Source organism: Neopsephotus bourkii, unplaced genomic scaffold (genome assembly GCF_033783945.1).
Source record: "Neopsephotus bourkii isolate Nb327-2 ecotype Australia unplaced genomic scaffold, CSIRO-AGI_Nbou_v1 NB_659, whole genome shotgun sequence".
Classification (NCBI taxonomy): Eukaryota; Metazoa; Chordata; class Aves; order Psittaciformes; family Psittacidae; genus Neopsephotus; species Neopsephotus bourkii.
In genome coordinates, this window is record NW_026901158.1 from 5,868,253 (window position 1) to 5,896,120 (window position 27,868).

At 48.2% G+C, this 27,868-nt stretch overlaps 2 protein-coding genes across 5 annotated transcripts; one reads left to right on the forward strand and one right to left on the reverse strand.

Annotated features, from left to right (window-relative positions):
- On the reverse strand, positions 1-17,890 carry TBC1D13 (TBC1 domain family member 13). Of its 2 annotated transcripts, none has more exons than XM_061352838.1 (12): positions 17,862-17,890; positions 9,091-9,164; positions 8,471-8,511; positions 7,936-7,997; positions 7,554-7,653; positions 6,254-6,336; positions 5,945-6,104; positions 5,008-5,215; positions 4,385-4,548; positions 2,785-2,945; positions 2,503-2,560; positions 1-1,808 (listed from the first exon to the last, which is right to left on the reverse strand). In XM_061352838.1, the coding sequence occupies exons 1-12, from the start codon at positions 17,873-17,875 to the stop codon at positions 1,743-1,745; spliced, it is 1,191 nt and encodes a 396-aa protein (XP_061208822.1). In that variant the 5' UTR covers positions 17,876-17,890; the 3' UTR covers positions 1-1,742. The 2 variants fall into 2 exon arrangements, with proteins under 2 accessions (XP_061208822.1, XP_061208823.1); XM_061352839.1 differs by lacking the exon at positions 17,862-17,890 and adding an exon at positions 9,290-9,346.
- On the forward strand, positions 9,890-27,436 carry ZER1 (zyg-11 related cell cycle regulator). Of its 3 annotated transcripts, XM_061352829.1 has the most exons (17): positions 10,111-10,161; positions 13,326-13,405; positions 14,452-14,715; positions 15,554-15,704; positions 15,997-16,433; positions 17,948-18,124; positions 19,192-19,306; positions 19,765-19,911; positions 20,094-20,336; positions 21,026-21,241; positions 21,903-21,944; positions 22,281-22,400; positions 22,830-22,945; positions 23,070-23,258; positions 24,177-24,274; positions 24,657-24,759; positions 25,347-27,436. In XM_061352829.1, exons 3-17 carry the CDS (start codon positions 14,558-14,560, stop codon positions 25,402-25,404), a joined length of 2,370 nt encoding a protein of 789 aa, XP_061208813.1. In that variant the 5' UTR covers positions 10,111-10,161; positions 13,326-13,405; positions 14,452-14,557; the 3' UTR covers positions 25,405-27,436. The 3 variants fall into 3 exon arrangements, with proteins under 3 accessions (XP_061208812.1, XP_061208814.1, XP_061208813.1); XM_061352828.1 differs by lacking the exon at positions 13,326-13,405 and having other exon boundaries at positions 9,890-10,161; XM_061352830.1 differs by lacking the exon at positions 13,326-13,405 and having other exon boundaries at positions 9,894-10,161; positions 20,163-20,336.
- Positions 27,437-27,868: the final 432 nt, after the last annotated feature.

Sequence of the window (27,868 nt, forward strand, 5' to 3'; positions counted from 1 at the left end):
TAGTGTTAGCCATAGGTATTAATTACAGATTGTTTTAAGTCTTCAGTTGCTTTTGCTCCACCACAGCAGCAACACTGGGCTGCCCCAGGGTTACTCGAGCATCTCCTCAACAGGCAGAGCTTGCTTACAGATTGCCAATAAGAACAGAGGTACATGCATCAACCTGTCCCCCAGCCTCCCCACACACCTCTGTGACAATTATAGGAGCCTGGAAAGAACTGGCCTTCAATGAAGGAAATAACACCAGGATAAAAGCTGCAGGCTGACAGCATCCCTCCTGCTAAGGCAATTGTAGGCCATCAGCAGCTTAAGCAGATCTTACAAAGACTGACCTTTAACAAATCAATACCCATAAATACCAAAACCTGCAGTGTCAAACAGCCACGCAGAGGTGAGGCAGCATAGCATGGAAAGGAAAGGGAAAGCACGCTGGATTAGTGTTCATTCAAGAGCTTCTGCTCCACCCAGGCACCCGGGTGCTGGCAGTTTCTCCCTCCGAGGATTAGGGTTTCTGATCAGCTCAACACTGCCACAGGTTAGCAGCTCTCTCCATGGTTTGTCTCAGTCGTTGTTCAGCTGCTCCACTGTACTGGAAATGCAGTAGTTTCCCCTCTCAAGAGGGACCAATGTCCAGCTCAGGACTGTGACTCCACCAGGACCTCGTGTGATGCCTGTATGTCTAATGGATTACACCAGGAAAGCACTCTTGCTTGTAGCTCAGACCTGTACCACGTCTCTTCCTGGCAAGGTGTACTGTGAGACAGTATCAAGGTCCCTGTGACCAGAGCTTCTTGCAGGGTAATATTATGCAAGCCACTGAGGCAGAAACAGCCCAGTGCCATGCCTGTATAAGCCTCTATATACATCTGTCTTCATTGCACATGTCTAGATGCCCATTTCTTGTGTTTCAGAATCCGGATTGTAGCTGGATATGCTCCAGTTCAGAGCCAGGAAAGCAGCATGAAGCCTCCCTGCAGCAACACGCTCCTGCTCTAAGGCTGTGCATAATAAGGCTGGAGTTCAAACTGCACTTATTGATTAAAACCACCAGTCTGGCTGTCAAGGAGACCGTGTTGATAAGGCGATTCTGGATTCAGGCAGTTTCAGTGCACAAAGCCACCAGCTGTAATTGTGTCCTCCCATCTTTGCTCATCAAGGTGCCTTTCCCAGGCAAAGGGGTCCAAACTGCAGGATGCCAGATGACAATCACCAAAACCCAATGTAATCTTCTTTACACACCCCAGGGATGGCCAAGCACAGACACGAGGGAGAAGAATCCAGAAGCTACTTGAATGGCAGGAGGTGTGACTTCATTGGAGTACATTCTATTCACAGGAGGAAGATCCTTCTATACTCACCCACCAAAACCCACTGGACCCTGCCTGTCCCTTCCCAATCAGGAGTTACTCCATGTGTCACTCCCGTGATACAGGAGTCCATCCCTTGAGGGATATGCAGACAGGTGGTTTCTTTCTCCTCAAAAGTCATTAAAAAGATACAAAGAACTGCTTTTGGCAGCACAGAAAAATATCTGAAGTGCAGGACCCAAGTAGGTGGGGAAGCAATCAGTCCTTGACCTAATAAATAGAGTAGGAGGAAGTCTTCAAGATGGCCAGTAGCCCAAACATGAAACCTGAAGTCCTGCAGAGACCACGAGGAGCTTTAATGCTCTGTGCTGCATGGGGGCATCTCCTGGGATCTGCTGCCACAGTTTCTATGACACCTTTTGTTAGGCTCATGGACTATTTGGAATCTTGAAGTTCTTTTGCCTTCTTCAAAATCAGATGAACATCAGAGATAGGATAATCCTGTGTCAAAGAAACAAAGTGATGTAAGTGACTGCCCAGCATTTCTGGTACATGTTGGTTCACTTAAGTAGGACAAACTTTGGCAAGAGCATTTTGGGCCTATTATAACATATAATGCCATGTTGTTACTCCCTTAACAGCTAATAGTTCCCTGTTTTGTAACTGATCAAGCCTCAATACTCTTCAAGGTTTTGTTTTCCTTTTAATTTGTCCTCCAAGGGTGCTGCAAGCTGGCCTGCTACAAGGGCTATCTTCATGCCAGAAAGCCTTATCAAAGCCAGTATCTTGCACAGCCCAAAGCAGGAACTGGCAGAAACAAAGATCTCCTACTGTGCAGTGCAGGTGTTCTCAACCTTGGCCTCTCACAGAGCTCAGAACTAAACAAAAGCCTCTGGCCAACAAATTTAACACTGTCACATAGAGTTTCACATCTTTGCTTCCATCTTCTGCAAACCAAAAGGAACCTCTAATCTATGACAATTTCTCTGTAGGACAGAATGGGCGCACAAGCAAAAGCTTAGCACTTCCAGCAATGAGCATGCTGTGAGATTCCTCAAGGTTTTTCTGCATGCAAACATCACAAATCTGTATTTGTTTTCAGCCAGGCACACCCTCCCTCACACCATCACCCTCTCACAGGGCTATTTTAAGACTCTTTACATTGACTCCTATGCCCACTATATTCAGTCCTTACCTGTAGCAGCCTCATGTTCAGAGTGAAGTCTCCTTCCAGCAACTGATCCCGGATTAGTCTGAAAGATGGAAATCATTCCAGCTACTTCGGACTCCACAAAGGAACTTTATGGACAGACCACACTGTGCCTTTATAGAGGCTTTTGAAAACACTTCTGCTACCATTATGAACAGTGACTATCATCTGTTCACTGGATGCTTTAACATACAGCTACAGAAGACTCCTGGATCCACAGACTGAGGTAAAGGAAGGGAAGAGCAGGAATGCTACCGATGTACTTACGTCAACATGGCACAACAGACGAGCAGAAGAAAGTCAAAGCGCTTGTCATCAGCAAAGAGGGAGTCCCAGATGCGGATGACGTCCGGCAGCAGGAACTCTTGGGACAGGAGCAGCGTCAGCCAGCGGAAGGCAAAGAACTGGGGTTTGATGTTCTGTTCTTGCTGTCAGACAGGCACCAGGCAAACAATGAGTATGTGCTCCCAGCCAGACCCCTACAAGTAAGAGATGCACCCCGTGTTTCCATCCCCATCTCCACCCTGGTATTGCTCTAAGCTGCCAACTCATCCCGCAACATCAGCAAACCCACTGCCTCCTTTGAAGGCTTTCACATTCAAGATAGAGAGAGGTTTTCAGTGTAGCCATGCTCCATGTCTACAGCCAAGCCAGACAATGCTCCTCTGACCACAACATGAAGCAGAGGAAGCTTTTCTTCCTCAAGGCACCAGTTGTGTTAGTTCCGTTAAACTTGCCAAGTAATTCCCATTTGAACAGCATTTTATCTGCAAAGCCACAACCCTCCCCCTGTAGCAGAGCACTGTTTTGTCAGGATTTCCTCTCCTTCCCAAAAGCCCTGTATGTAGCAAAAGGTTTACTATTCACGAAAAGAAACAAAGATGGAACAGAGTTCACACTGATGGTCACTAAAGCACAATGTAAACGCTTCCAGCCTGAAGCTTTCCTCTTTGCTGCTGTTAAATCCCAGGGACTGCAGGTTTAATGAAGATCAAGTAAGTTCAGGATCCTGCTGATATTCTTAAGGACCAGCTGCTGCACAGCCAAGGCCAGCTCCTGACAGCCAAATAGAAGGAGTTTGTATTTTCCTCACTGAATCAGTCAACATTGTGGATCATGTCACTGTGTTGACAAAGCATCTTTTGGACTGTAGAAGAAATATATCCTGGTTTTTCTACAGGCAGAAGAGATCAAAGTGTGTTCTAGTGAAGACTGGGGTAACAAGAACAGCTTTCCCTTCCAAATTCTCCTTGGGCTTTCACACCAAATGGGCAATATGACCTGAAGATGTTTTCAACAAAAGCTGCCTTCTACTTATCCCACACTAAGGCACTCAGGCACCACTGGATGAAGGAGAAAGATAGAATTAGGTGAGTGAGAGGGTCCAGCCTGCTGCATTTCACTTCTGGAATGAGCTCCATGCAGTCTAAGTTGGTGCTATCAGGGCAGTGTGTGCATGGACCGAGGGCTGGTTTTTGTTTGAACTCTACCACAAACCTCATGCTTTGTCTGTTCAGTAGAAGAGAGCAAAGACTCCACAACGCCTCAAGCCAGGTGACCAGGGATCACGGCCAAGTCACTTTGGACTCACACCTGGCAGCTCTGCAACAACCATTGTTTGCATTCAGTGAGGCAGGGGAGGAAAGCCCGGCTGTGTCAGCTCGCTCTAGGCTTATTCCAAGGAGAGGTTGTTTCGGCTCATAGATAAGGGTCTCTATGCCTTATAAGCAAAGCTCTTCCCACACTCTCTCAGCCTTTCTATTCAAGCACAGTAACAGTTTAACACAACTGGTTGATATTTAAATGCACCACTGAGCTCCACTTCCCACATTCCAACCAAGACTCAGAGAAACACTTAGCTCCTCACAAGTTTCAAATACAGCTCCACATCTTTTTCCTTCAGGGTGGAGTAGACCTTCTCCATTTTGTAGGTAATACCACACTGAGAATCATCCAGGCTCTTAATGAAGTTGTCCCGAATTTCAGCCATTAGATTGGTAAAGCAGAAAAATGTGTCTGCTTCAGCATGTTCTGGAAAAAGAATTGATTAAAAAACACATAGAATCCCAGGGGAATAAAGGAAGCAGCACTGACAAAGGCACACAGAAATATTCTTGCTCCATAACCTGGTTGCTGTTACTGGACTCAAGTAGCAGATCCCACAAGATCTTGGTTTACTTGGTTTGGGACAAGACAAGATACTTCTTTTTCCCCCCCCAGCTAGAAGTGCCTACAGAGCCACTGCCGATTCAGACCCTGTGTGTAACACAAGGTCTTCGTGACACTGGGTCACAAACCAGTTATCTATGCCCAAGAACATCATCTGCTCTCCCCACCATGAGCCCACACCCTCAGAGCAACTGTGAAGTGATGGGCAAAGTACTCCCATTCTATTCTTATCAGTTGTTTTAAGAGAGTCTCATTCCCAAAGCACTTCTTTATGGAGAGGGCACAGGGTAAAACAGCCATTAACTGAGCAAAGTCTCTCACCTTTCCATTCACTATTAGGGTCTGTAGCAAAGGTGTAGTAAAGAGGCCCCACAATTTCATTCATCCCTTGTACATATGCTATCCCAGGGTTCAGCTTGGCATAGATGAACAGGATTCGCTCCACCACTTCCCAGTGAGCTTCACAGCCGTTGGGCAGAACTTCATACTCACTCAGAGTATTAGGTGTTGTTTTAAGGGGGGAGCTCACCTGAAAGCAAGACAAGACTGGGGCTGACCCAGCATAACCAGCTGGCACAGATAGCTTTGTACATGTGACAAGCTTGGCTTTTAAGACACAGTGGCCCCCAAAAGATTTAGGCAGCTTATACCAAGCAGGGAGGTGTTCACATAAACCAAGACAAGCAACTTGGGAAGCACAAAAGCAGTGATGTCCTAGTGCTGGGTACCCCTGAAGAACAAAGCAGTCTGTGCAGCAACAGAGAGCTCCCCTCAGTCATTGCACCACCTGATCCCATGCAGCAAGAAGCCACAGCAGTTCCACTTCTTTGTTAGTAGAATGAGGAAAAGCATAGCTCAGTTATGGTAACAAGCCACCTTCCCCAACAGCATGTAGCAGTCGTGCTGTAAGGCTCAGGAAAGAGACAACACCTATTTCAGCAGATTCAACACCAGTAAATTCCCCCTCCAGTGTTTTGTTCCCATACAGAAAGGCACATGTCAAGCATAAAACACTCAAATTTGCCTGCAACTCCAACTTCCTCCAGGAGTCATTAAATACATTAAATACACCTATAATTCCTTACTGTCAGGCACATCAACTGGTTCTACAAAGCTGTCCAGCCACCAGAACACACAGTGCCTGCTGGGCTATTTGCGTCATTCCACTGCAAGAAAAACAGCAGAAAAGCCCAGGAAACAGCCTTCCCTTATCAGCTAAGATGCCTTGCTCCCTGGCTCCAGCCTCCCTCTATCTCACATTTGTGACCCCGCTGCGGTTCCGTGCCACTGTCTGGGACTTGAGCGTTGTCTGCTCCACCCGCTTGCGCAGCGTCTCAAACTCGTTCTGGGGGTCCAGGATTAAAAGGCAGGGGTAGTCTGTTGGGCGCTGGAAGAATGCCATGTCAGGGTACAGCCTCCTAGGATGGACACAGAAGGAAATCAGGCATAAGAAAAGGAAGTCTGAGCCCCATGGAGGCTGGGTTTAATATTAAACTTTGTTTTCAAAGTACATTGTGTTAACTGAAGCACTGGGGTTCAAAGACCTGAGTCATTGTTCCTCACACACCTGACATCTTTATCTATCTGCAGAAGCACTTCGTTATCCTTGAAGTAAGTATTCCATCGGCTGTCAGGATTTGGATTGAGGGGCTGAAGAAAGAAACAGAAACAGGACAAGCACGTTTCATATGTATCCAGAACCTCATTCCTGCTGTCCTTCTGTCATCCAGTACCAGCACACTCGTAGCACATCAGGTTTAATTTTTCACTAGCTGTGTTTAATGTTCTTCACACAGTTTGCAGGGAGTGGATTAGAGCTTGTGAAACAAGTGAGCATGCAGGCTCACTTACAGAGGCAGAAGCCAACATTTCCAATCCCATTTCACCTGTCTCTTAATGACTTTGTTCCAAAATCAGACTCCCTGTCCCATGTCAACAAGATTCCTGATGGCAGAAGATGGTCTTTGTAGTTAGGCTAAGAGTTACCCAGCCATTACTTGGGCATTGGGGTTAGTAGTTACAAATATTCCTCTACTTCAGTTCCAAGAAGGCTGATTAAACATCACCATCATGGCCAGGAGAAAGGAAATACATATTACTATGATCAACCTTCCCTGCACCTGACCAGTTTTGCAATACAAGAAGCACAGATAACAACTAGCCACGAAGATTCAAAGATTGCTGTCACCTGCCAGAGTTTTACAGGCATTAGTTTTACAGCACCAAGGCCTCCAGAGATCACAGCCACACAGATGTTAGCATGTTAGCAGAGAAGTTAATCTTCAAGAGTGGTCATGGAAGCACTTGTATCATTTTACAGTCTCTTCTGATTGGTTACCTCATTCCCTCCCCCATCACATACACTCTTCACAGTTTTCAGAGGAAGGAAAAGGCCAAGGGATGCAGGAGATGCTTCACTAAAATAAAAGCCAAGCAGCAGAAGTAGGAGTGAGTCTCCTGCCTTCCATGCCACAGCCCAGCTTACCTCTCCTATTCAGGTTAGCCTACTCTGAGGCCACCACGGACCCGACTTCCCAGGAGAGTGTTTCCTTGCCAGAGGTACCTCTTGCTAGCCTCTCCCTAGGAGACCCTGGAGCAGCTAGCCCCAGAGGAAGCTAGAAGGGACATGCATAGCTGAAAACAGCTCTCTTCAGAACTATTGGTGCTTTGCCAGTAATTCACACAGAAGGCTACTAAGACACAAGTGCCAGGCTGGTACTTAGGAACAGTCTCTCCTGTTTTTAGCAAGGCAAACCAGTTGAGAACAGAGCCAAAACCAGCCCAGGGGTCCATAATCCAAAACACTGAGCAGTTTTCTGCAGCACACTTTGTAACACTGGGCAGTTTTCTGCAGCACAAACACTTACATGATCTTCTAAGGTCACATCTTCCCTTGAAACACCCAGGTTGGCTTTGGCGATCCCAGGCTGGATAATCATTTCCTTGAGGAACTGGGAATACAGATCCCTTTAGGAGGAAAAGAGGAAGTTGCAATGAAGCAGCAGATTACGTCAGTGAAGCACCAGACTGAGGTCAAACAGATCTCTCTGTACCACTCTGCTCAGCCAGAGGGCATTTGATTTTCTCTTCAGTTGAGTTTAGCTGAAGAGGTCAATCCACCCATTAGTCTACAGAACAGTACATTCCACACGAGAACAATTCTTTCTGTGAAGGCATTTAATTATTTAAGGAACTATTCTTCTCTGTAGATATCTTTAGAAACAAAGGGGCAAGCAGCAATGTTCTCACCTCTGTTTCTTCAGCAAAGAGCTCCATAAGGCTTTCTCTAAAGGGAGGTAGTTCAGGAGTATCTGTACAGAAGACACAAGTATTTGGTGAGCCGTTATACCTGAAAGATGAGCAAACCAAACCCAGGGGCTACAACTGGCTCTTTGAAAACATTGTCAGCTGCCTCCAGAAAGCCCAGTACTTTGCCATGGAACAGCCAAGGAGATTCCAGGGACTGGTTTTCAACACAGACCCATCTGCAGGGTTGATCAAGAGCTAACCTGACCAAATGCACTCCTAGCTTAATACTGAGCGCGGTTCCCATTCAAAAGAGCCGACAGCCACTTTCTATGCTCTAAAGCGATGGCAGCCCTGTGTCAGTAAATGCTGCTGTGAGTGTGCCAGTGCTGAGCTCCACAAATTACTCCTGATTTTGAGTGGTTTTTCAGCTCTAATTGCTTTGCTCATGATCGCAAGTGCCAACAAAACGCTACGGGCACTTCAGGAACCCAAAGCCCCCCTCACAAGACACAGAAGCACCCCAAGCAAAACCCACCTTCCAGCACAGGCAGCGCAGCCCACCATCAAAGGGAATTCCTGTGGAATATCAGGCAAAGAAACAGCTCCGTTAAGCCCGGTCTCCTGGCGGCGGTTCGCTAATGCCACCACACTAACAGGCAAGGCAGCGCTTTCCCTTGCCGGGGGGCACAACTTCCCACAGGGACGCGATGGGGCTTTACACGGTGCCACAGTGCCGGGGCCTCCCACGGGGCTGGGAGGGCTCCTGCGGGGGTTGGGAGCAGAAAGATGGGGACGCGCAGGTGATGGCCAGAAGCGATAAAAGCCACAAGTACCTCAGCGAAGGGGAAGGAAGGGCTTGCCTGGAAGCCTGTGGCTGTGTTCAGAGGCCGGGTGGGGACCGCTGCGGCCTGACTGGAGCTTGGGCTTGAAAACACACCCGCCAGCCGCGGTTCGCAACCCCCGCCGCTTCACAGCGGCAATGGGAGCGCGTTAACACGGGGTAACTGAGCGCACCATCACCCGCCACATCTTCCGGGGCCTGACAACCGGTTCCGAGCGCCGCGGGGACGGCCCCAGCCCCGGGCCACCACCGGAGAGCCCCTCCCCAAGACTGAGGCCGTGCCCTCGCCCTCCTGCCCCGGCCGGGCCGCTCACCGCTGAAGCACAGGTCGCGGAGCTTGGCCAGCGCCACCGTGGGTTCGCCGAGCACCTCCTGGAAGTCCGCGATCCTGAGGGAAGCGGAGCCGCGGCCGCTATAACGCGTGTTACCGACACCCCCCCACACAGAGACACCCACCGGCCCCACAGCGCCCTCCCGCCGCAGCCCCGGCAGGGGCAGAGCCCCGGCACCGACCTGCTCCGGTGCAACCGTGACATGGCGGCCCCCGAGCCCCTACCCCGCGCGCCGCATAACCGCTCCGGCTGGAAACCCTGCCCGCGGGGGGGGGTGGGTGGGACCGGATCGCACCACGCCTCCGACCCCTCCCACCGCTCCACGGTGGTCCCGCCCATGTGGGGAGGGGGCGTGACCGTGAGCACTGAGCCCCGCCCCGCGGCGCGATCGTGCCCGGGGCTCCCGGTGCCCCGGGCGGTTCCGGTTCCCCCAGCGGGCAGTGGCTCTGCCGCGGGCTGTGCCCTCTCACAGGGCCCAGTGGGCAGGGCTGGGGTCCCCTCCCTGCGGTGTCAGCCCCAGAAACGACCCCGTGGGTAGGCGCTGAGGTACCGAGGTCAAAGCCCGGTGGCCGCGTCCCGGTTGGAGCCCGCGGAACCCCCGGGTGGCCTCAGCCAGAAGGGGCAGTGGGGACCGGGGAGCCCCGGGCCGCCGCCGCCCCGCGAACACCCGTGTGGTGACGCCCCCGCGCTCACGCCATGCAGCGGCGCGGTGATGCCACCGCAGTGCGTGCCGCTGCCGTGACGTCCTCATCGTCGCGCCCCGTGAGGTCACGGCGCGTGAGGGAGAGCCGGGGCTGCCCGGGCACCGGCGGGCACGGCCCGAGCGTTCCGGGCTGGCCGCGGTTTCCGGGAGGGGAAAGCGGCGGCGCTTCCGGTACGGGAGGTCCCGGCTGGCGGAAGTGACGCCGGGGTTTGTTGACAGCGGAGGCCGCGGCGGGGGGAGTGGGCCCCAGGAGGACGCGGACACCCCCGTGCCCGCCCCGGGGAGCGGCGCCGGGACGAGCCGCGGCTCCCGCCGCCCATCGGCCGCGCCGGGCGGGGGCCTGGCGCCAGGTGAGTGCCGGCGTCCCCCTCCCCAGCCCGACCCGCGGGGCTCGCCCTGCCCGGGGACACCGGGCCTGCACGGCGAGGCAGCGCCGCCCCACGCGGAACCGCCGCCCCCGGCAGCGCCGACCAGTGCCCCCCTGGAGAGACTCCCGACCTCTCCCCGGGACTGTGGGGGCAGCCGGGGCCTGGGCCTTGGCAGCCCGTCCGGGACGAGCCCCGGCGCTGCTGGGAGAGGTGACCTCCGAGCGCTCGGGAAGGGAAGGTCGCCCCGCGGAGCGGAATCGGGGAGCGAGGGAGGTTTGGGCTGGCGACCTGCCCGCGGGCTAGTCAAGGGGCTCACAGGACTGTCAGAGCCCATTGCACCCAGGGAGTGCAAACCCCAGGGGCTCCCGGGGTGTCCTCCTGGGCAGGTGACCTTTTGGAACGAGAACCCGTGGTATGATTCAGTGAGCCGAAGGAGCATCTTTACTGCAGGCAGGTACAAAGATCAACATGTTTCTCAGCTAGCACGGGTCGTCTCATTTACAGGGTCAGTCCTGGCAGGCTGACAGATTTGGGAATTGCAGGTTTTGCTGTGCCATGGAATAGTTCAGCCTACTCCTGCTTCAGTTTCGCTGCTGTAAGAAAGGGATGGTATTTCCGCACACAAACTGTGATGACCCATCAATTAATGAAATCTCAGTGATTTACAGCTGCGAGACGCCAGCTAAAATGACAGTGCGGTTTTCCTTCAAGGTGTAACCTGTGCCAAATTCTGCATTTACATTTTGTTTGTTATTCTAAAGTCATTGCCATCACTTCCCGTCAATGCATATTGTTTTCTCTCTCCTTGGACAAATCCCTGATGCTGGAAAAGTCGCTTTGCAATCATTTTTGTAGCAGCAGCACAAACGTTATGTTGTTGGCGTGCAGCCATGGTGAGTCAGGCTTGGCTTGGGCAGCTGCCTGGAGAGAGACTGGGAGAGAAGATAAGTCTGGAGTCCAAGGTAGAGGATACTGGCATGGGCAGCCCCAGGAGTGCCAGGAGCAGTCCCAAGGCTCTTGTGCCAGCACTGCCTGAAGTGCCATAACAATGAGGATGGAGCCTACCCATAGAGCAGTATTTGCCAGATTTGCAGGCTGGGCCTGGAAGGTTGGTGGTGGAAGAGAGTGAAGCTGCATGTGCTGTAGCTTCCTTTGGGTGTGTAAACGATGGGAGGGTGCTGATGCTCTGCAGTGAGGGCTAGTTGTGTCTATATGCCTTTGTATCTCCTGCATCTCCAGTGGGCTCAGTTCCTCAATGTGTTAAGATGGAGGCAAATCTATTGGAAAAATAAACGGGAAAAAATCCTGGCAGCTGTAGTTCTGGTCGCTTTTTGATTCTTGTGCTTGAATTTTCAGCATCTTTCACATGCAGTAGAAAGCTCATTGCTCATCGTTGAAAGTGCTGGTGACAGTGTGCTGGGCTGTTGCCTGGGGAAAAGCTGCCTGAGAATAACGATTAAGTAAATGTTAGTTTGTCAGCAGCTCTAGTTCATTTGCTTTTATCAACATGTTGAGCTTATAACCAGAGACACTATTGATCAGGGCAGCTATGGACACTTAACTTCCATCTCCCCCTGCCTATGTGTCGTGTCTTGAGTCTGACTGAGGAGGAAGAGGCTGGCTTGTACTGTGCCCCATACAAAAGGTCACAGCAGGAGCTCTGGGTAGTGCTTACATGTCCGTAATAAATCATGAGGATGAATGCATTTCTTTGGTGTTATTTTACGGGGATGCTTTAACCACTTTTCTTTATATCCACCTTCCACATGGGATTTTGTTGGTGGGTCACATGGAGCTCAGAAGTTAAAGGGCAGCTGATTTCTCCAGGGCTGGGATCAACCAGCTACATTGTGCTGGTCTCAGCAGAGAGGGAACAGAGGATTGTCAGAGCCACAGGAAGGCAATCCTTGCCCTTTAGTGCTCAAAGCTGCTTGGACAAGTCCCAAGCACTGGCTGTTTCCAGCTGCACGTGATAATAGACTGTCAATGGGAATCTGTTTTCGAGTTCTCTGGCCATCGGTAGTGAACAGTGGAAGAACAGTGGCTGCAGGGACCTCCTGTCTGATGGCACAAGGGGAACTGGTAGGGATAGCAGAACACGTTTCCCTACTGGTTCAGATCTTCCTGTTGATCTTGCCTTTCTGGAAAGATTCTCTCAAGCAAGCTTCAGGCAAAATCTGTGAGGGACTCGTTCTGGAGGTGAAGCAGATTCATCTCCAACACAGACACAGCAGAGAACACAGGACAAGTTCCTTCCACCTGCATTCCCATAGCCAGGACCTCACAGCCCATGAGACGATGCTCTGAACCCAGTGGCCCATTTCATCCTTGACTTCTCCCTGACTTAACTACAAAGGAGAGTGTGCTGGATTAGGGATTTCCTTCTTTTTCAAAGATGAAGACCAAAAACTTTCCTCATTTGTTTTGTTTCTACCACATGAATCTCAAAAGGTCTCCAAGCTATTAAGGCACCCTTGAGAAGTCAGTTTTACGTTATGGTGACCCCAGCTCAGGACTTTGACCCAGCAGAGCAGGATACACCCTTCAAACTGTCTATAATCTAGATGTTAAATACAGCTTTTGTGGTTGCTGGTTTCAGGGCCCAGCATCTGCTTTTGCTTTTCCCTCTTAAGCCAAAACAAGAAGAGAATCTGAGATCCACACTGGAAAGGCTGTTGTAAGCTGTAGGTCAGAACAAGTGGCTCAGAAGTAGTTTGGGATTGGAACATGAACCTGCCAGTTGCTGCAAATAGAGTTTCCAAAAATGCTTACAGGAAGAAGAAACTATAGATCAAATTCAGGTAAAGCCAAAAGACAATTCACGTTCAGCACCAGGCCTCTCTCCGTGCTGGGTTAATTCCTTGGCCAGATCTTTGCCCCTGACACTGAAGCACGCCCTCAGAAAAAGAATGAATGAAACTGAGTAGGAAGAAAGAAAAGAGCTTTGATATCCAACTTGTGCTGCCTCCATGTTTGCATGGAAATCCATTCTGCAGGGAGGGATTAGAAGGCTGGGAGCCTGGGCTGCCAGGCAGGCTCAGTCAGAGCTGTGTTCCTGTCACCCAGAGAGACCATTTGGTGCCTGAATTCCAAAGAGTACCTCATCTACAGCCTTGACTGATCCTTTTTTCAGGTGTCATCGCCAGGCAGAGCTGAACAGAGCATCTGAAAGTGAGGAGGGAAGGTGCCTCATCCACCCCGGGTGCCTCTGGGGATATGGACTAAGGTGAGAAAAAGGAATTCAACTCTTCTTTCTTGTACTGATACTGCAGGAATGAAGGAGAGAGCAAACAAGTGCAGGGACATAACAATTGAAAAGACACAGGTTTTACATTAAAAATAAACATTTTAACAGTTTTTGCATGTCCATAGAAATATATAGAAGAAGTCCCATTAGGGTTGTTTCTAATGTGATTTGACTCTTTGGTCTTCAGTCGTTTCTGCTAAACACCTCCAAGGCTCCAGCAAGCCCTTCTTCAGTGCCAGTGAGTGAGGCTTCCTATTTCAGATAGGAAGTGAGACAGGAATAGCCTCCCCCAGTTGTTTCCTTACCCATCCTTCTTCATCCTGTACTAAAAATGAAGGGCAAAAGTGTCTTTTCCAGGTTAGTCACTCATACCTTTTTGTGACAGATCTGGAACAGTTTGAGTGAGCGTGTCCCAGTTTGCTGGATGTGTAGATGTCCAACATCTGCATAAACCTGGCTTTACATTACAAAGAGAAGCCAAACCAGTCTGTGGGTTTTCCTTTGGCTTCTAATCCACTTCATAGTCTAGTTTAAGGACTTGCATGAAGCTTCTGGCTTGAGAGAAACACTCAGCTTGAATATGAAATTTGCCTTGGAATGGTGGCAAACAGTTGCAGGCGCAAGATATGGGGCCATACTTCTGTTGGCATCATCCCAACAGTAGATTTTCTTCTGGTTTATCCAACTCCCTCAGAAGGAAACCAAGCAGTGTGGTTTCTTCCACTTCCCTTTCAGAGGGCTTTGTCAGCCAGATAACCCTTGCAATAAGAAAACATTTTCTTGCTGTGTAGCCTCATTTCCAAACATGGTTTGTGTTAACTCATTCCCGCAGTGTCCCCTGGGGGTGGGGATACCAAGGAATTAAGGGCATACTGCCAGAGAGGCCAAAATGCAGCAGGTTCTTTTGAGGTCAGCGAGTGATGGGCTGTAAATACAACAATCAACATCCTGCTGGTACAACAGCTTTGCAGGACACCTGCCGATGGGCCTTTCTCAACGCATCTTTTTCTCCCCTCTGTTCATAGCTGTCCTGATGTCCCTGTAAATTCATCCTGGAACTTCATTTGAGGAAAGGATCTCCTGACTCAAAAGCTTCCTTCTGCTCTTCCCCTTCCCATAACTTCCCTCAAGATGGCATCCGATAGCCCCGAGTCACTGATGGCCCTGTGCACTGATTACTGCCTTCGCAACTTGGAGGGGACTCTCTGCTACCTGCTGGACAACGAAACTCTCCGGCTCCATCCTGACATCTTCTTGCCAAGCGAGATTTGTGACAAGCTTGTCAATGAGTACGTTTCAGGCCCCTTGGAGAAGCTGGTTTGGGAAGGAGCCCAAAGGGAAGGGGGAAGATCATTCTCTGAAAAGAATGATGGGAAAGGGTTACAAAATGGGGAAGAATTCATAGGGCTGGGATGGTTTCCAGTTGATGCTCATATTGGAAATAAGGAGCTGCATTGATTTGAGGAGGAAGTGTCCCGAAGGGTTATTGTACTGCTGTATATCATTCTAGTTTCTGTGGTAGTCACCATTTCCACATAAGTAAACCCAGAGTGAAACAGTTCCTGCTCCTTCCAAGAACATCAGTTAGTAACAAAGGAGCCTTCCCATTTCCCACCAACTGAAGCATTACAGCTCCCTCAAATCGAAGAAATAAGAGTGCAAAGTGCTAACAGATGTTAAATTTTAAGGCTGCTGCTCCCACAGCTTTACAAAGCAACCTATTTCCAGGGATTCATGTAATGTGGCTGTTGCAGTCTCTCCTGGCTGAACTCCTGTCCTCAAAGTCTGGCAGAGAACTTTGGCCATCTAATGTTCTGAATAATGAAAAAACACCAAATTACTATCATTAAACAGCTGTGGGGGAAAAACCCTGGAGTCTGGGCTTGCCAGAATCCGATCTGATCACTCACACATTTGAGCGTGCCTGAGATTTTCCTAAGGATCATTAGTTCTGTGCAAAAAGAAGTAACAGGCCAGCTCTCATTGCCCCAAAGGCTGAAAATCAGGAGGGAACTCTGCATGTGCTTATGCACTTGCTCATATTTTCTTGTAACCAGGAAAAGTGCTAGAGCTGAGACTGACTGAGCCTTTGTGTCATGCTACGCTAACATCATTGCCCAAATACAGGTACGTGGAGCTAGTGAAGACAGACAGCATCTTTGAACCCCATGAGAGCTTCTTCACCCTGTTCTCAGATCCCCGGAGCACCAGGCTAGCTCGGATCCACTTGCGGGAACAGATTGTGCAGGACCAGGACTTGGAGGCCATCAGGAAGCAGGTATTGCACTGACAGTTTCCAGCTATCACTTTGCATGGCAGCATTGCTGCAAGGGCACCAGCTAGAATACCAGGCACACAGAAATGCCCAAGACTGCATCCTTCACTGTCTAAATCTTACTTGGGAAACTCTCAGCTTCTCCCTTCTCATCTCCCAGAACCACTGTATGGGGTGGGGTAGGAATACTGGTCAAATTTGGTGATGTATGGTCTCAAGCTCTCCCAGTGGGAGGTGGTGTAGCAAATTATTTCTACCTGTGAAATAGTTCTAACTTTGATTTCCCATCTTCCAGGATCTCGTTGAGCTTTACCTGACTAACTGTGAGAAGCTGACAGCCAAGAGCCTACAAACCTTGGTGAGCTTCAGCCACACACTTATCTCCCTTAGCCTCTTTGGCTGCTGCAATATCTTCTATGAGGAGGAGAACCCTGGAGGCTGTGAAGATGACTGTTTGGTGAACCCAACTCGCCAGGTCTTGGTGAAGGACTTTACTTTTGAAGGCTTCAGCCGCTTGCGCTTCCTGAACCTGGGCCGCTTGATCGAGGGGGTAAATGTGGAGACGTTGCTTCGGCCTTTGGCCTCCCTTGCAGCTCTTGATCTCTCTGGGATCCAGCTGAACGATGTGGGATTTCTGACCCAGTGGAAGGACAGTCTGGTTTCCTTAGTGCTTTACAACATGGACCTTTCAGAGGAGCACATCCAAGTGATCGCACAGCTTCGCAAGCTCAGGTTAGCACATCCGTTCTTCCTTGTTTATCCTTTTCCCACTGATAGCAAAAGCTCATTTAGGTGCTAACAATTTAGAGAGCCACCCACTGCTGGTTTCAAGTTATAAACCCCCACGTGGACAGGCTTGCTCAGTGGCTCACTACATATATCTGACATGTCTAAAGCCAGCCTGCATTTTACTTGCAAAGGTTGTCACTTAGGAGAAATTCCCTCTTAGAAAACAAAAAACCAACACAAACCCCTCAAAAAAACCCTTACACAGCAAAGAAAGAATAAACTAAACCAGCCACCTCCCAGTCAAATAAAAAATGACAGCTGAATACCTGAGAGATGGCAAAAAAAATGACTGCTGGTGTGTAGATAAACTACTATAGCAATAATCACACTGGGAAACTCAGTCCTCCAAACCACTTGTCAAACAGGAATGTCTGAAATTTAAGCCTAATTCTGAGGTAAACCTAGGAAAAACTCTGAGCTCAGACTGTCTGCCCGCTGTGTCGTGTGGAAGCACACTGCCTGGATGGTGCAATCAGGGAACAAGCAGTGTAAATACACTCCTGACCCCACAGTGTTGGCAGTGAAAGGACTTCCTGAAACAGAGCCGAGACAATCGCTGCTCAGTTGCACAGTGGTGTTAAGAAAGCGAGCCAGGACTTTCCAAGCCAAAGAGAAGGGTCATAGTATTCACGAGAAGGATGCTCTGCAATGGCTTTAGTATCGTTTCTACTGAGTGCAGACACTAGGGGGTACCACATTAACACATGACCTGGAATCTCAGGGAGCAGCCTGGATAACATTTTATAAACCCAAGAACTTTAACTCTCAGTGACTTGCAATGAAACTTACTTTATAACAAGTAGAAAAGAGTTTTGTGAGTGGGATGTTGGCTCCTTAGAAAAAGTCTCTGTCAAGGGGCTTAGGTAGTGATTGGCAGACCCTGTTCTGTAAGTGACCCCACCTGCATATGATGGCTGGTCAGTCTGTCCCACCACTCCACATAGCATCAGGGTTTCCCCAGAGCTTAAGCATTTAAATAGCTGAATAAAATCAGGCCAGTGTAATAGCCTGGGGTGATAAAAATACAAGACTGGGGAAGCAGACAAAAACTGTGTGACAATTTGTGGGATGAGGCGACGTGTTTGGGGATGCAAAGATCTTCTGGTGCATTATAGTCACCAGGCAGAAATGCTCAGGTGGCTGCTGTGATGGAGTTTGGGAAAGGCAGCTCCTGAGCCTGGAGCAATTTCCCTTGTGATGTGTGGCTAGATAATTCATTGTGCTCTATTCTGAGTAGACCTCTACCAGATATCTGTGTGCTTCAGTTAGACATAGGGCCAGATCCTTTTGCCAGATCCCACACAGCCACATTCCTGTATCCTGTGAAGGAAATTATAGCAATAAAAGATAAATAAAAAATATAATACTCACATTTGGCTTGTCATCTTCCTCTGGCAGAGAGGCAGAAGCCACAGCCAATGCTTTCCAGGCTCTGAGATGCTCTCTGTCATTTGCAGGCACTTGGATATCTCCCGAGACCATCTGTCCAGTTACTACAAATTCAAGCTGACCCGGCGGGTTCTAAACCTGTTTGTGGAAAACTTGGTAAACCTCACATCGCTCGATATCTCAGGGCACACCATGCTGGAGAACTGCACTATCCCAAGCATGGAGGAGAAGATGGGCCAGACAAGGTAAAGAAACAGCAATTACTGAGGTCTGCTTGGGTAGATAGATCAGTCAAAGACAAATTGAATTAAGAACAGTTCCCTCTGGGTTTCCAGATTCTGGAGGTCTAGTTAATACTAAAAAGCAGGATATCTCTTGCTAAATTCCCCATAACAGTAAAGGCTGGTATGGGAAGCAGCTGTGATTCCTGTATGTGACACATGTAAGGACTTTAATAAAGAATTCATCCTGTCTTCCTGCCATGCATATCTGAGGAAGTGTTTCAGTTCTTTGCCACACACATTTTCCAGGGATCTGTTGCACTATTTTATACTTTTCCTGAAAGTAACCCAAAACCCTTAGTACACATTTTCCACACAAAACATTCTTACCCTCACTTGAAATTCCGACTTTTCTGAGACAAAACATTTATACACCGAGTTGTTACATCAGTGTTCATAGGAGGGCCGAGTGTTTTAGGAACACAGAATCTACAGGTATGTTTTCAGATTTGACCTGAATACTGAGCAGATCAACCGCTGAGGGTCCTGGTGCACCTCAGTAGAGGCATACACAGAGGTGTGGTCTTCCAGATCGGTCAAGAACTCTGCCTGCCTGTTCCCCAAGCACTTACTGAACAATGAGTGGGACAGTACTGGTTCCTTTCCGCCAGAGCTGGTGAAGAAATACTGGCTCTTGGTCAGTAAGGAACATGGTCCCTTCCAACCCAAACCAGTCTGTGACTGTGTAACATGCAATCCAGTTTGTAAATACCTTGGATTAGCAAAATCCACAGCCCTTTTCTAAGAGGAAACGTTCACCCCAGCTAGTGAATTTCCAGGACAGTTTCTACCTGGGAAAGCTGCATTCTGTCTGCATGAATTTTTACTGCTGTTTCTGTTCAACACATTTAGCCCTTCACTCAATCATCTAGAATGAATGTCTAGTGTTACGTTTAGGAGCAGCTGGCTTGTGTAGCTATTACCACTCTGGTTATGAAGCAGTACATTCAGAGTGACTGCAGAGCAGATAGGCAGGAAACACCTGAAGAAACGTGGTACCAACGTGAGTGATCTCTATTTTTTCCTGTCAGTATTGAGCCAGCAAAGAGCAGCATCGCTCCCTTCCGGGGTCTGAAACGACCGCTCCAGTTCTTGGGCCTTTTTGAAACATCTCTCTGCCGCCTGACGCATATTCCAGCCTACAAGGTAATGAGACCACACGAATACTGGCAGTAGGAGCTTGGTAGAAGTTGAAAGAACATAAAAATGGAGCTCTTCAGTTCTCATGTGCAACAACTGAGCTCTGGTCTTTCAGTAGGTTCTTAATAAAGCAAGACCTATAACCCATATGGTTTCTACAAGGGTTAAAAAACATGTCTCTTAAAAAAGAGCATGGAAGAATCATCCTGCCTGAAAAACCAGGATGTTTGTGACTACAGTAAAAGAATTTAAGACAAAAGGAGTCTTACTTGTGAATATCATCTTCCTGCTCCAAAGGTCCCATTTCTTTTTCACCTGGGCTGAGAAGTGATTCAGCCTCTTTGCTCTCATCCTGGGCCCAATCCTGTCAGCAGGACAAGGAAAATTGTACCCTTTGACCTTTCAGAGTTCCCTTCTCATGTTGGTTTTACTGCTTCATAAATGATGCTTTTTGTTCCTCCCAGGTGAGTGGAGACAAGAACGAAGAGCAAGTCCTGAATGCAATTGAGGCTTACACTGAACACCGGCCAGAAATCACATCCCGGGCCATCAACCTCCTTTTTGACATAGCACGTATCGAACGCTGCAGCCAACTGCTGCGAGCCCTTCAGGTAAGCTCCACGCTAGCATTTACCTCACCATAACAAGGGAAGTTTTGCAACCCTGGTCTTTTCTTGACCCTGAGACACCATATCAGGCCACTCTGGAGAAAGTTCCAGTCATGCAGTGGAACTGGCTGCCTTCAATTCACAAGCATGTTCCTGCAATGCCTGAGCCACACATTCCTTGCAAGCTTGTAACAGTCACTCCAAGACTCAGCAGCAAGTCAGTGGCACTGAAGCTTCGTGTTGCTTCTCTGCAGCTGGTGATCACAGCCCTCAAGTGCCACAAGGATGACAAGAACATCCAGGTGACAGGCAGCGCAGCACTGTTCTACTTGACCAACTCCGAGTATCGCATGGAGCAGAGCGTAAAGCTGCGGCGCCAGGTCATCCAGGTGGTGCTGAATGGCATGGAGTCCTACCAGGAAGTTACAGTAAGAGCAGTCCAGTCTCCTTCAGCTCCCATAGTCCCCTTTCCTGTATTAGGATCTGGGATTATTTTCTGGTGTTAGCATCTGGGTCTTCTAAGCCTCCAGGATGTGAACCAAGGCAGACACCAGAGAAGCTACTGCCCAGATCTGCTGCTTGCCTTCACTCGATGAGCATTACAGGCAGGGTGCTCCTTATTACAGATTCATAGAATGGTTTGGGTTGGAAGTGACCTTAAAGATCATCTAGTTCCAACCCCCTTGCCATGTAATCTCCAGAACAAGGGGAAGAAAGTGATGATAGCACGTCTCCTTCTTATCTGACGATAGAGGTGTTCAAAGGGTGTATATGACACACAGCATAGACATCCAGCACTGACTGTGGGGTGAAAAGGTTGCAGGCATTGGGGTTGTTGAGCCAACAGAAAGAAACATTATCCCAATACACTGTATCAGAAGCTGGCTGACATTATAATGCCACTGGGCTGCAGAATGGGGACTGCTGCATAGAGAGCTCACAGGCAGCAAGGAACTGGCTTGAAAGTGATGGGCATTGGGTGTTTGTATGGCCCTGTGAGACTAGGTTGTAGTCAAGCAAGAAGACGGCTTCAGTTCCAAGCAGCAAGGAAACCTGAGGTGATGGTGTCTGCGTTTTCATAGCCACTTGGCCCAGCATTTGCTTCCTTCTGACCCAGGTACAGCGGAACTGCTGCCTGACACTGTGCAACTTCAGCATTCCTGAGGAACTGGAGTTCCAGTATCGCCGGGTCAACGAGCTGCTGCTGAACATCCTCAACCAGAGCCGGCAGGATGAGTCCATCCAGCGCATCGCTGTGCACCTCTGTAATGCTCTGGTCTGCCAGGTGGACAATGATCATAAAGAAGCTGTGGGCAAGATGGGGTTTGTCATGGTTGGTATGGTCCCATGGTGTCTACTTATCCTTAACCCAGGCTACCACAATTCCCTTGCACCAGTCCACCAAATGCATGAGCCAGTGATCCAGCCTTGCAGTATCACAGGAGGAAATTAGTGTCCTACCAGTGATAACCTTTCCTGGCCTGTCCCTACTTGCTTACCAGCACTGGATGTGATCCACTCAGAGACAGGCAACCTATGAGAGCAGGAAGCAGTATAACCTTAGACCTGACCTCTTTATCATATCATTTCCAGAATGAAAATGATCCCTTCTGACTAGCTCCTTCTGCATCTCCCTGAGTTTGCATCAGCTTCCCAGCTCATGTCAACCCATCTCCCTCACACCTTTTCAAAGAGCTGCAGAGGCCACTGCTTTCGTGCAGTTATACCACATTCCAGACTTTGTAATACAGATCAAAACTAACTTGACTGCAAATTCAACAGCTCAGGGACTATGACACAGTTCAGCTCTGTAAATGCCTGTAACATTGAACATAACCCTGTCCCACCTGCTTAAAGAAAGAGATACCAAGTAGGTTCTCTACAAAGGATCAAAATGGCACATGCCTGCAGCCAGCCCTGCAGTACTACAGCAGTTAATTTTAGCTATGTGGCTCTGGAACTGTTTCTCACTCTTCCCCTTCCTCTGCCCACAGACAATGCTGAAGTTGATTCAGAAGAAGTTGGCTGATAAAACGGTGAGTGTTTCCCCCAAAGCATATCCATAGAGTATTTTCTCTCCAGTCTGACTTGGGAATGGAGATCAGCCCAAAGCACCAGCTCAGCTTCACTAACAAACACGAGACAACTGATGCTGCAGAATTTCCTGTCCCAGAGTGAGGGCAGGAGAATGTGACAAGGAGACAAGAAATATTAAAAACCCACTTGCTGATAAGTTGAAAAGGAATAACAAGGTTTTCTTACCTCTGGAGTCATCTAGGGTGATACCAGAGAGGAAACACAAGAAGTTAGTTTGCACTGGGCACCCACATCAGCAAAGCTCTGTTTCAGTTCCTTTTTCTTCTGCTCTGTAGTGTGATCAGGTGATGGAGTTCTCCTGGAGTGCCCTCTGGAACATCACTGATGAGACCCCCGATAACTGCGAGATGTTCCTTAACTACAGTGGCATGAAACTGTTCTTGGAGTGCTTGAAGGTGAGTACATCTGGTTGCTTCCAGAGGAATGCTGACATCAGCAGTAGAGATGCAGGTGCCTGGGCAGGATCCCTGGCTATGCTAATCTATAAGCAGTACTTCCTGTATTGCACAAACACAAAAGAAAAAGCTTGCATATTTTCTTTTTCTCACATCTATCCACCCAACCATAAGAAGAACAGAGAAACTTACACCCATCTTCCTCTTTCCTTGTGTGCAATCCCCCTTAAGTAGAGCAGCATTGAATCTCTCATTTCACATGTATCTCAAACACTAGAGATCCATTTGGGCATCTAGCTAAGAGCCATTGCTGACTCCCTAAAGGTACTCAGTCCTTTCAGGACATACTGTACCATCTTTCTCCCAGGTTGCATGTTCTCAGCACCGCTGTAACTCCACTTTGTATAATCCTTTTCTTTGCTTGCCTAGGAATTTCCAGAGAAGCAGGAGCTGCATCGCAACATGTTGGGCCTCCTGGGCAATGTAGCAGAGGTGAAGGAGCTCCGCCCACAGCTCATGACCTCCCAGTTCATCAGTGTGTTCAGGTGTGTCCCTGGCTAATGAACCGCTGGGCTCGAGTGAATGCTCTGGACCTCTTCTCCTGGGCCACCCAGAGACTTTTAAACCTTTGGTGTGTCAGCATCTGAGTAATCTCTTCTTCCTTGGCAGTAACTTGCTGGAAAGCAAAGCAGATGGGATTGAGGTATCCTATAATGCCTGTGGCGTGCTCTCCCATATCATGTTTGATGGTCCAGAGGCTTGGGGTATATGTGAGCCCCACCGAGAGGAAGTTGTAAAGAGGATGTGGGCCGCAATCCAAAGCTGGGATATCAACTCCAGGAGAAATATCAATTACAGGTGAGGAATAGCAAAGTTTGGCCTGCTCCCTTAGGAGCCAGGATTGTCACAGGAAGCAAACACCAACAGAGAGGAGGGAAGAGGTACAACCCAGCAGGGAGGCTCTATTTAGAATAAAGGAGAAAGAGCCTCAGGGACACACTCTGTAGTGAGGGTTTTACACCTTCCTTTGAAATGTGTTACATAGGCTGCTGAAATTAAGACACCTGGCCTAGCACTTCCTATGGGAGAACTGTGGGAGCCCAAAAGAGTTTCTCCTGCGTGTTTCTGGTGAAATTACATAGCCCAGGAAATGTGATCTGTTTGTCTGGGACTGCTTAAGCATTTTCTTGCTAGACTGTTGTCATTTTGCCTACTTAACTGAAAGTCACATGGATTGCTGTTAGCTTTCACTCTTCTCTGGGAGACACAGTTCCCAGAAATCCCTTCAAGGGTTAATACAACTGGTGGAATCCTCCAAAGTCCTTCCTATAAGAGGGTATCAGGTACTCTGTATTCCCTTTAGTGCCTGGCAGGGATCCAGAACAAATGGCATTCCAGTGCCTGCTCTACACTATCAACACATTATTGTGGTCAGAAAAAACACAGCAACTATTGCATGCAAGTAGTCCCTCTACAGATCAGTGCTGCTGGGCTTCAGCTGTTGTGAGGAGTAACTCACAGAGGATGGAAATCAGGTCTTGCATTCATTGCAGCTGTTTATCCAGGCAGCATGTTTATGCTGAAGCGGTAGGGCCTGTAAGCCAGCCAGTATTGCCATGTGACACAGACCTCATCTTCAATGCCAGAATCTTTGACATACCAGTGGATTTACTGCTATGGTATCTGTGAACACCCAAGTTTGTGTTGCTTGAAGTAGCAGAAGTGCTGAAAGAAGCTGCTCTTGGTATTTCTAACAACTGCAATATTTCTGTGCAGGTCTTTTGAACCAATCCTTCGACTTCTTCCACAAGGGATCTCCCCAGTCAGCCAGCACTGGGCTACCTGGGCACTGTATAACCTGGTCTCTGTCTACCGTAAGTTCCCTTTCTGAAATCACACCACTGCACTGGAAGAGCTGAGGGTGTGGATCTGACCTTGTTAGGAAAGGTCTTTCCACTTCAGTGACAGCAGTAGAGAGAACGGTCTTTGAATGATGCAGGAATGTCCAGGCAGGGCAAAGCCAAACAAGAAACAATGAGACTTAGTGTGTAGGAAATTCCTTCGATGTTTTGATCCTTGTGGCCATGCTTTTACATTCTCGGCCATTTTATAGGTGTTGTTTTGCACCTCTGGCAGGCTAACTCCATAATAAAGTTTTATACGTTCTTGGGCCACAGGTTTCCCCTTTGCCTCCTGCCACCTCTTTACCACTTTTGTGAAGGTTCACAATGACCTGTTTTATTCTTTTCTCTGCAGCTGACAAGTACTGCCCACTGCTCATCAAAGAAGGTGGGATCCCCCTTCTGAAGGACATGATTAAAATGGCCTCAGCACGGCAAGAGACCAAGGAAATGGCCCGGTAGGAAACCAGTGTGCTACCATCAGACATTCACTTTAGCTTTAGCTAGGTTTTTTTCTTCCACATCAAGTAAGGCTACCAAAGAATGGCCTATATTGATGTGTGCAAGGAGCAAGAAGTGAACAAAGGAGAAGAGTAGGGGAAAGAGGATAAAAACAGAAGACTAGAGAGGTGTTTGTAGGTGGGAAATACACACAGATTGTACCAGGCAAATTTGTTATAGAAGTGGCTTGTCAGACAGTGGAGCCCCACAGCTAATTGCATCTCTTACACCAATAGTCTCCAGCCATCACTACTCACCATACTTGTGTGGGCTCCCTGTATCCAGAATCATGCATGGATCTGGCCACTGAACTTCCACGGGGAGGAACTGGGAGCTCTGAGCTGCATTTGTGGAGTACACTGGGTTTGACACAGATGTTGGTTGATGTGTAGCTCAGAAGGGACTGCCTGCTGCAAATCATACATGTTACATACACGTTACATAGAGATGGAGCTGTGGGACAGCAGTGTAAGAACTGTCCCACGACTGTCATGCAATAAGTTTTAAACTAAACCCTCTCTCCTTGTCCTTGTTTTATCCATAGGAAAGTTATAGAGCACTGCAGTAACTTTAAGGAGGAGAACATGGACACTTCCAGATAGAGGCAGTCCTCTAACGCCTCATGCCAGCACTGTATCCAGCTTCTCTCTAATTCACTGTATATAGGGAGGACTCTTTCTTACCAACACACCTGTTGGAAGGAAACTTTATGTGTGTGTGTGAGACCCTCAGTAGATGAAGGTGAACAGGGGAGGGGGGGGAGGGACTTTTTGCACAACAAAATGCTTTCCTTAAATTAGTGGACTTTTTTTTGTTATGAAGTTTCAGGTTGAAGTTCTGTGTGTATGATTTCTGTATAAAAAGAAAACAAACAAAAAAAAGCAAAGACAACTACACTATGTATCTTTTAACCTTTTTATTTTAGACCACACAGAGCCTCAAATGACCATGAGCTTGAAGACCTACTTGTGTGATCACTAGTGTGACGTTTTTATTTCCCACTTTTTAGAAAATTCCCTTTTGCTGTATTGCATGAGGTCCTGTAATGTCTGCAAGAACACCAGTCCCGAATTGGCATTGGCTGCTAAGTGGGGCTGCAGGCAGCAATGGGTTACTTACTTGGTTAGAGATGTTGGGGGACACAATACCAGAGAATTATAGCAAAAGAACGGACCTTTTCAGTGTTAATTGTAAAGGGAGGAAATGAAGAAGATCTTTCAAGTTAATTCACTCCCTTAAGGGTTTTTATAGAAGACTCACATTAATGGAAGCATTGCTAACTGTATGTGGGTCATTCGGAAGCAAGACATTCCCATTAAAGTCAAGAGGCCTGGTTTGTCCCCTTTGGCAGTGCAGTGGGATCTGCCAGCCCAGGTAGCCTCAAGACCAAGAATGACCAGTAAAACCATTTAGACATTCTTGGCTACATAGAGCTTTTCTCTCTAAGGGAGCCTGTGCAACAAGGAACAAGGTTTGTTCACAAAGGGCTACACATCTTCATTCAGGTCCTTCACCACCTTTTTACTTGTGTTCTGTTTTATGGGAAAGGGCTACAAATGCCAGAGACAGTATTTCCGCTCTGCATGGTAAGATCTACCAGGCCCTGGTCCAGAGTGGTATGAACCACTTGTCCAAGTCCTAGTAAGGTACTGGAGCTGCTCTGCTCTTCCTCAGTCTGCAGCAGTGCAAGTAATCTCCCTTTATAGGAAGCTTACTGCAGCACAGAGGATGTAACTGGAGGTGCCAAACAACCCTCCAGAGACTGGAGAGTCTCCAGGCACCCTAAGGAAAGCAGTCACATGAAATAGCACCTCTTGTTGCACCCCAGCATATTTCCCCTCTTCTGGGAAGCAGAAGGCTCTATCCTTACCTGATTCTATCACTTACCAGTGCAGTCCCACTTGCATCAGCAGCATTACTCCAGCTGATACAGTGTAGGTGAGAGGAGAGTCCTGCTGAGGTGGTCTTCACCCGGCAGGCTCTGGATCTCTAAAGGCTCAAGATACCACAGGCTGAGGCTTGTCTTGCAGCTGGGCACTCAACAACACACTCAGCAAAGGGCAATCCTTTGACTAGAGCCCTCTGCTTGCCACAGTTCTCTCACGAATATTCCTACAGGAAGGATTCAGGAAAGAGTCCATGTCTGGCAGCAGTAAGAGGAGGCCACAGCCACATGTGTTCAGACATTTCAGGCCTCAGCACAGTAACCTTCGCTGCTCTCTTCCCTTGTATACATTGCTCTCAGATTTGACTCGCTGCTATGAGGTTCTTCTAATGCTCAGAGTTAATGTTGTCATTGCTGAGCACGTTATAGACAGATCCTAGATACACAAACTGACACTTTAAATGACACAACACAGCTGCCCTGGACAGGTTTACTTTTTCTGCCAATACGGTGTTATTCAATGTCTTTTTAACCATACGTCATTTGTTTTGGTATTGTGAGATCTGTACTTTTTTCTTTTAAGTATTTTTCAAACTTATATATATTTTTGTGTCACTTTGGAATTGTTTTCATATGGTTTGCAAAACTTGACAAATTATACTTTTTTTTTTTTGCAGTTGTTTGAATGAAATGTATTTTCCTCTCTGTCATTCCTGTTCCCCAAGGATTTGTGTCCCTATGAGCTTTGAGACAGGGAGGCTTATTTCAAGGTCTGTTTTCTGTGTAACATTTGCTAATCTTCCTTCTAGATGCACACCTAAGAGGGGAGTCAGGCTCATTTAATTCTCCATTTAGTGCTGCTGACCTTCTGAAGTTGCTTCCTGTGACAGTGCCACCCACTAAGGCTTCCTCCTTTCTAATACCCGTATAGTGAAAGCTCCTACCATTAAAGTCTTGAATCACTTGACATAACCCATGGAGATTAATGGAGTCAGGTCAGGCTGACAGAAAAGCTTAGCTTTCTGAAATCTGCCACTGAGCCCAGGGGAAGGGGGAGGTGTAACTGCTCTGTAATAGCCAGCTACACATAAGATTCTGAGTCAGGCCACCAGCAAAGTAAGTTCCCGAGATAGCATTTTAAATGAAATAGCATCCCTGTTAGAGTGATGTGAGCTTTGGCT

Bases quoted from the DNA above. Each gene is read 5' to 3' on its own strand.
- TBC1D13 (XM_061352839.1), bottom strand. From the start codon at position 9,312: ATGTCACGGTTGCACCGGAGCAG. The intron at 5,216-5,944 runs GTGAGATAGAGG...TCTTGCTTTCAG, and splicing joins ACCGCAGCGGGGTCACAAAT to GTGAGCTCCCCCCTTAAAAC. The intron at 2,561-2,784 runs GTAAGTACATCG...TCCATCTTTCAG, and splicing joins GTCTGTTGTGCCATGTTGAC to ACTAATCCGGGATCAGTTGC.
- ZER1 (XM_061352828.1), top strand. From the start codon at position 14,558: ATGGCATCCGATAGCCCCGAGTCACTGATGGCCCTGTGCACTGATTAC. The intron at 21,242-21,902 runs GTTGGTATGGTC...CTCTGCCCACAG, and splicing joins GCAAGATGGGGTTTGTCATG to ACAATGCTGAAGTTGATTCA. The intron at 21,945-22,280 runs GTGAGTGTTTCC...TCTGCTCTGTAG, and splicing joins AGAAGTTGGCTGATAAAACG to TGTGATCAGGTGATGGAGTT.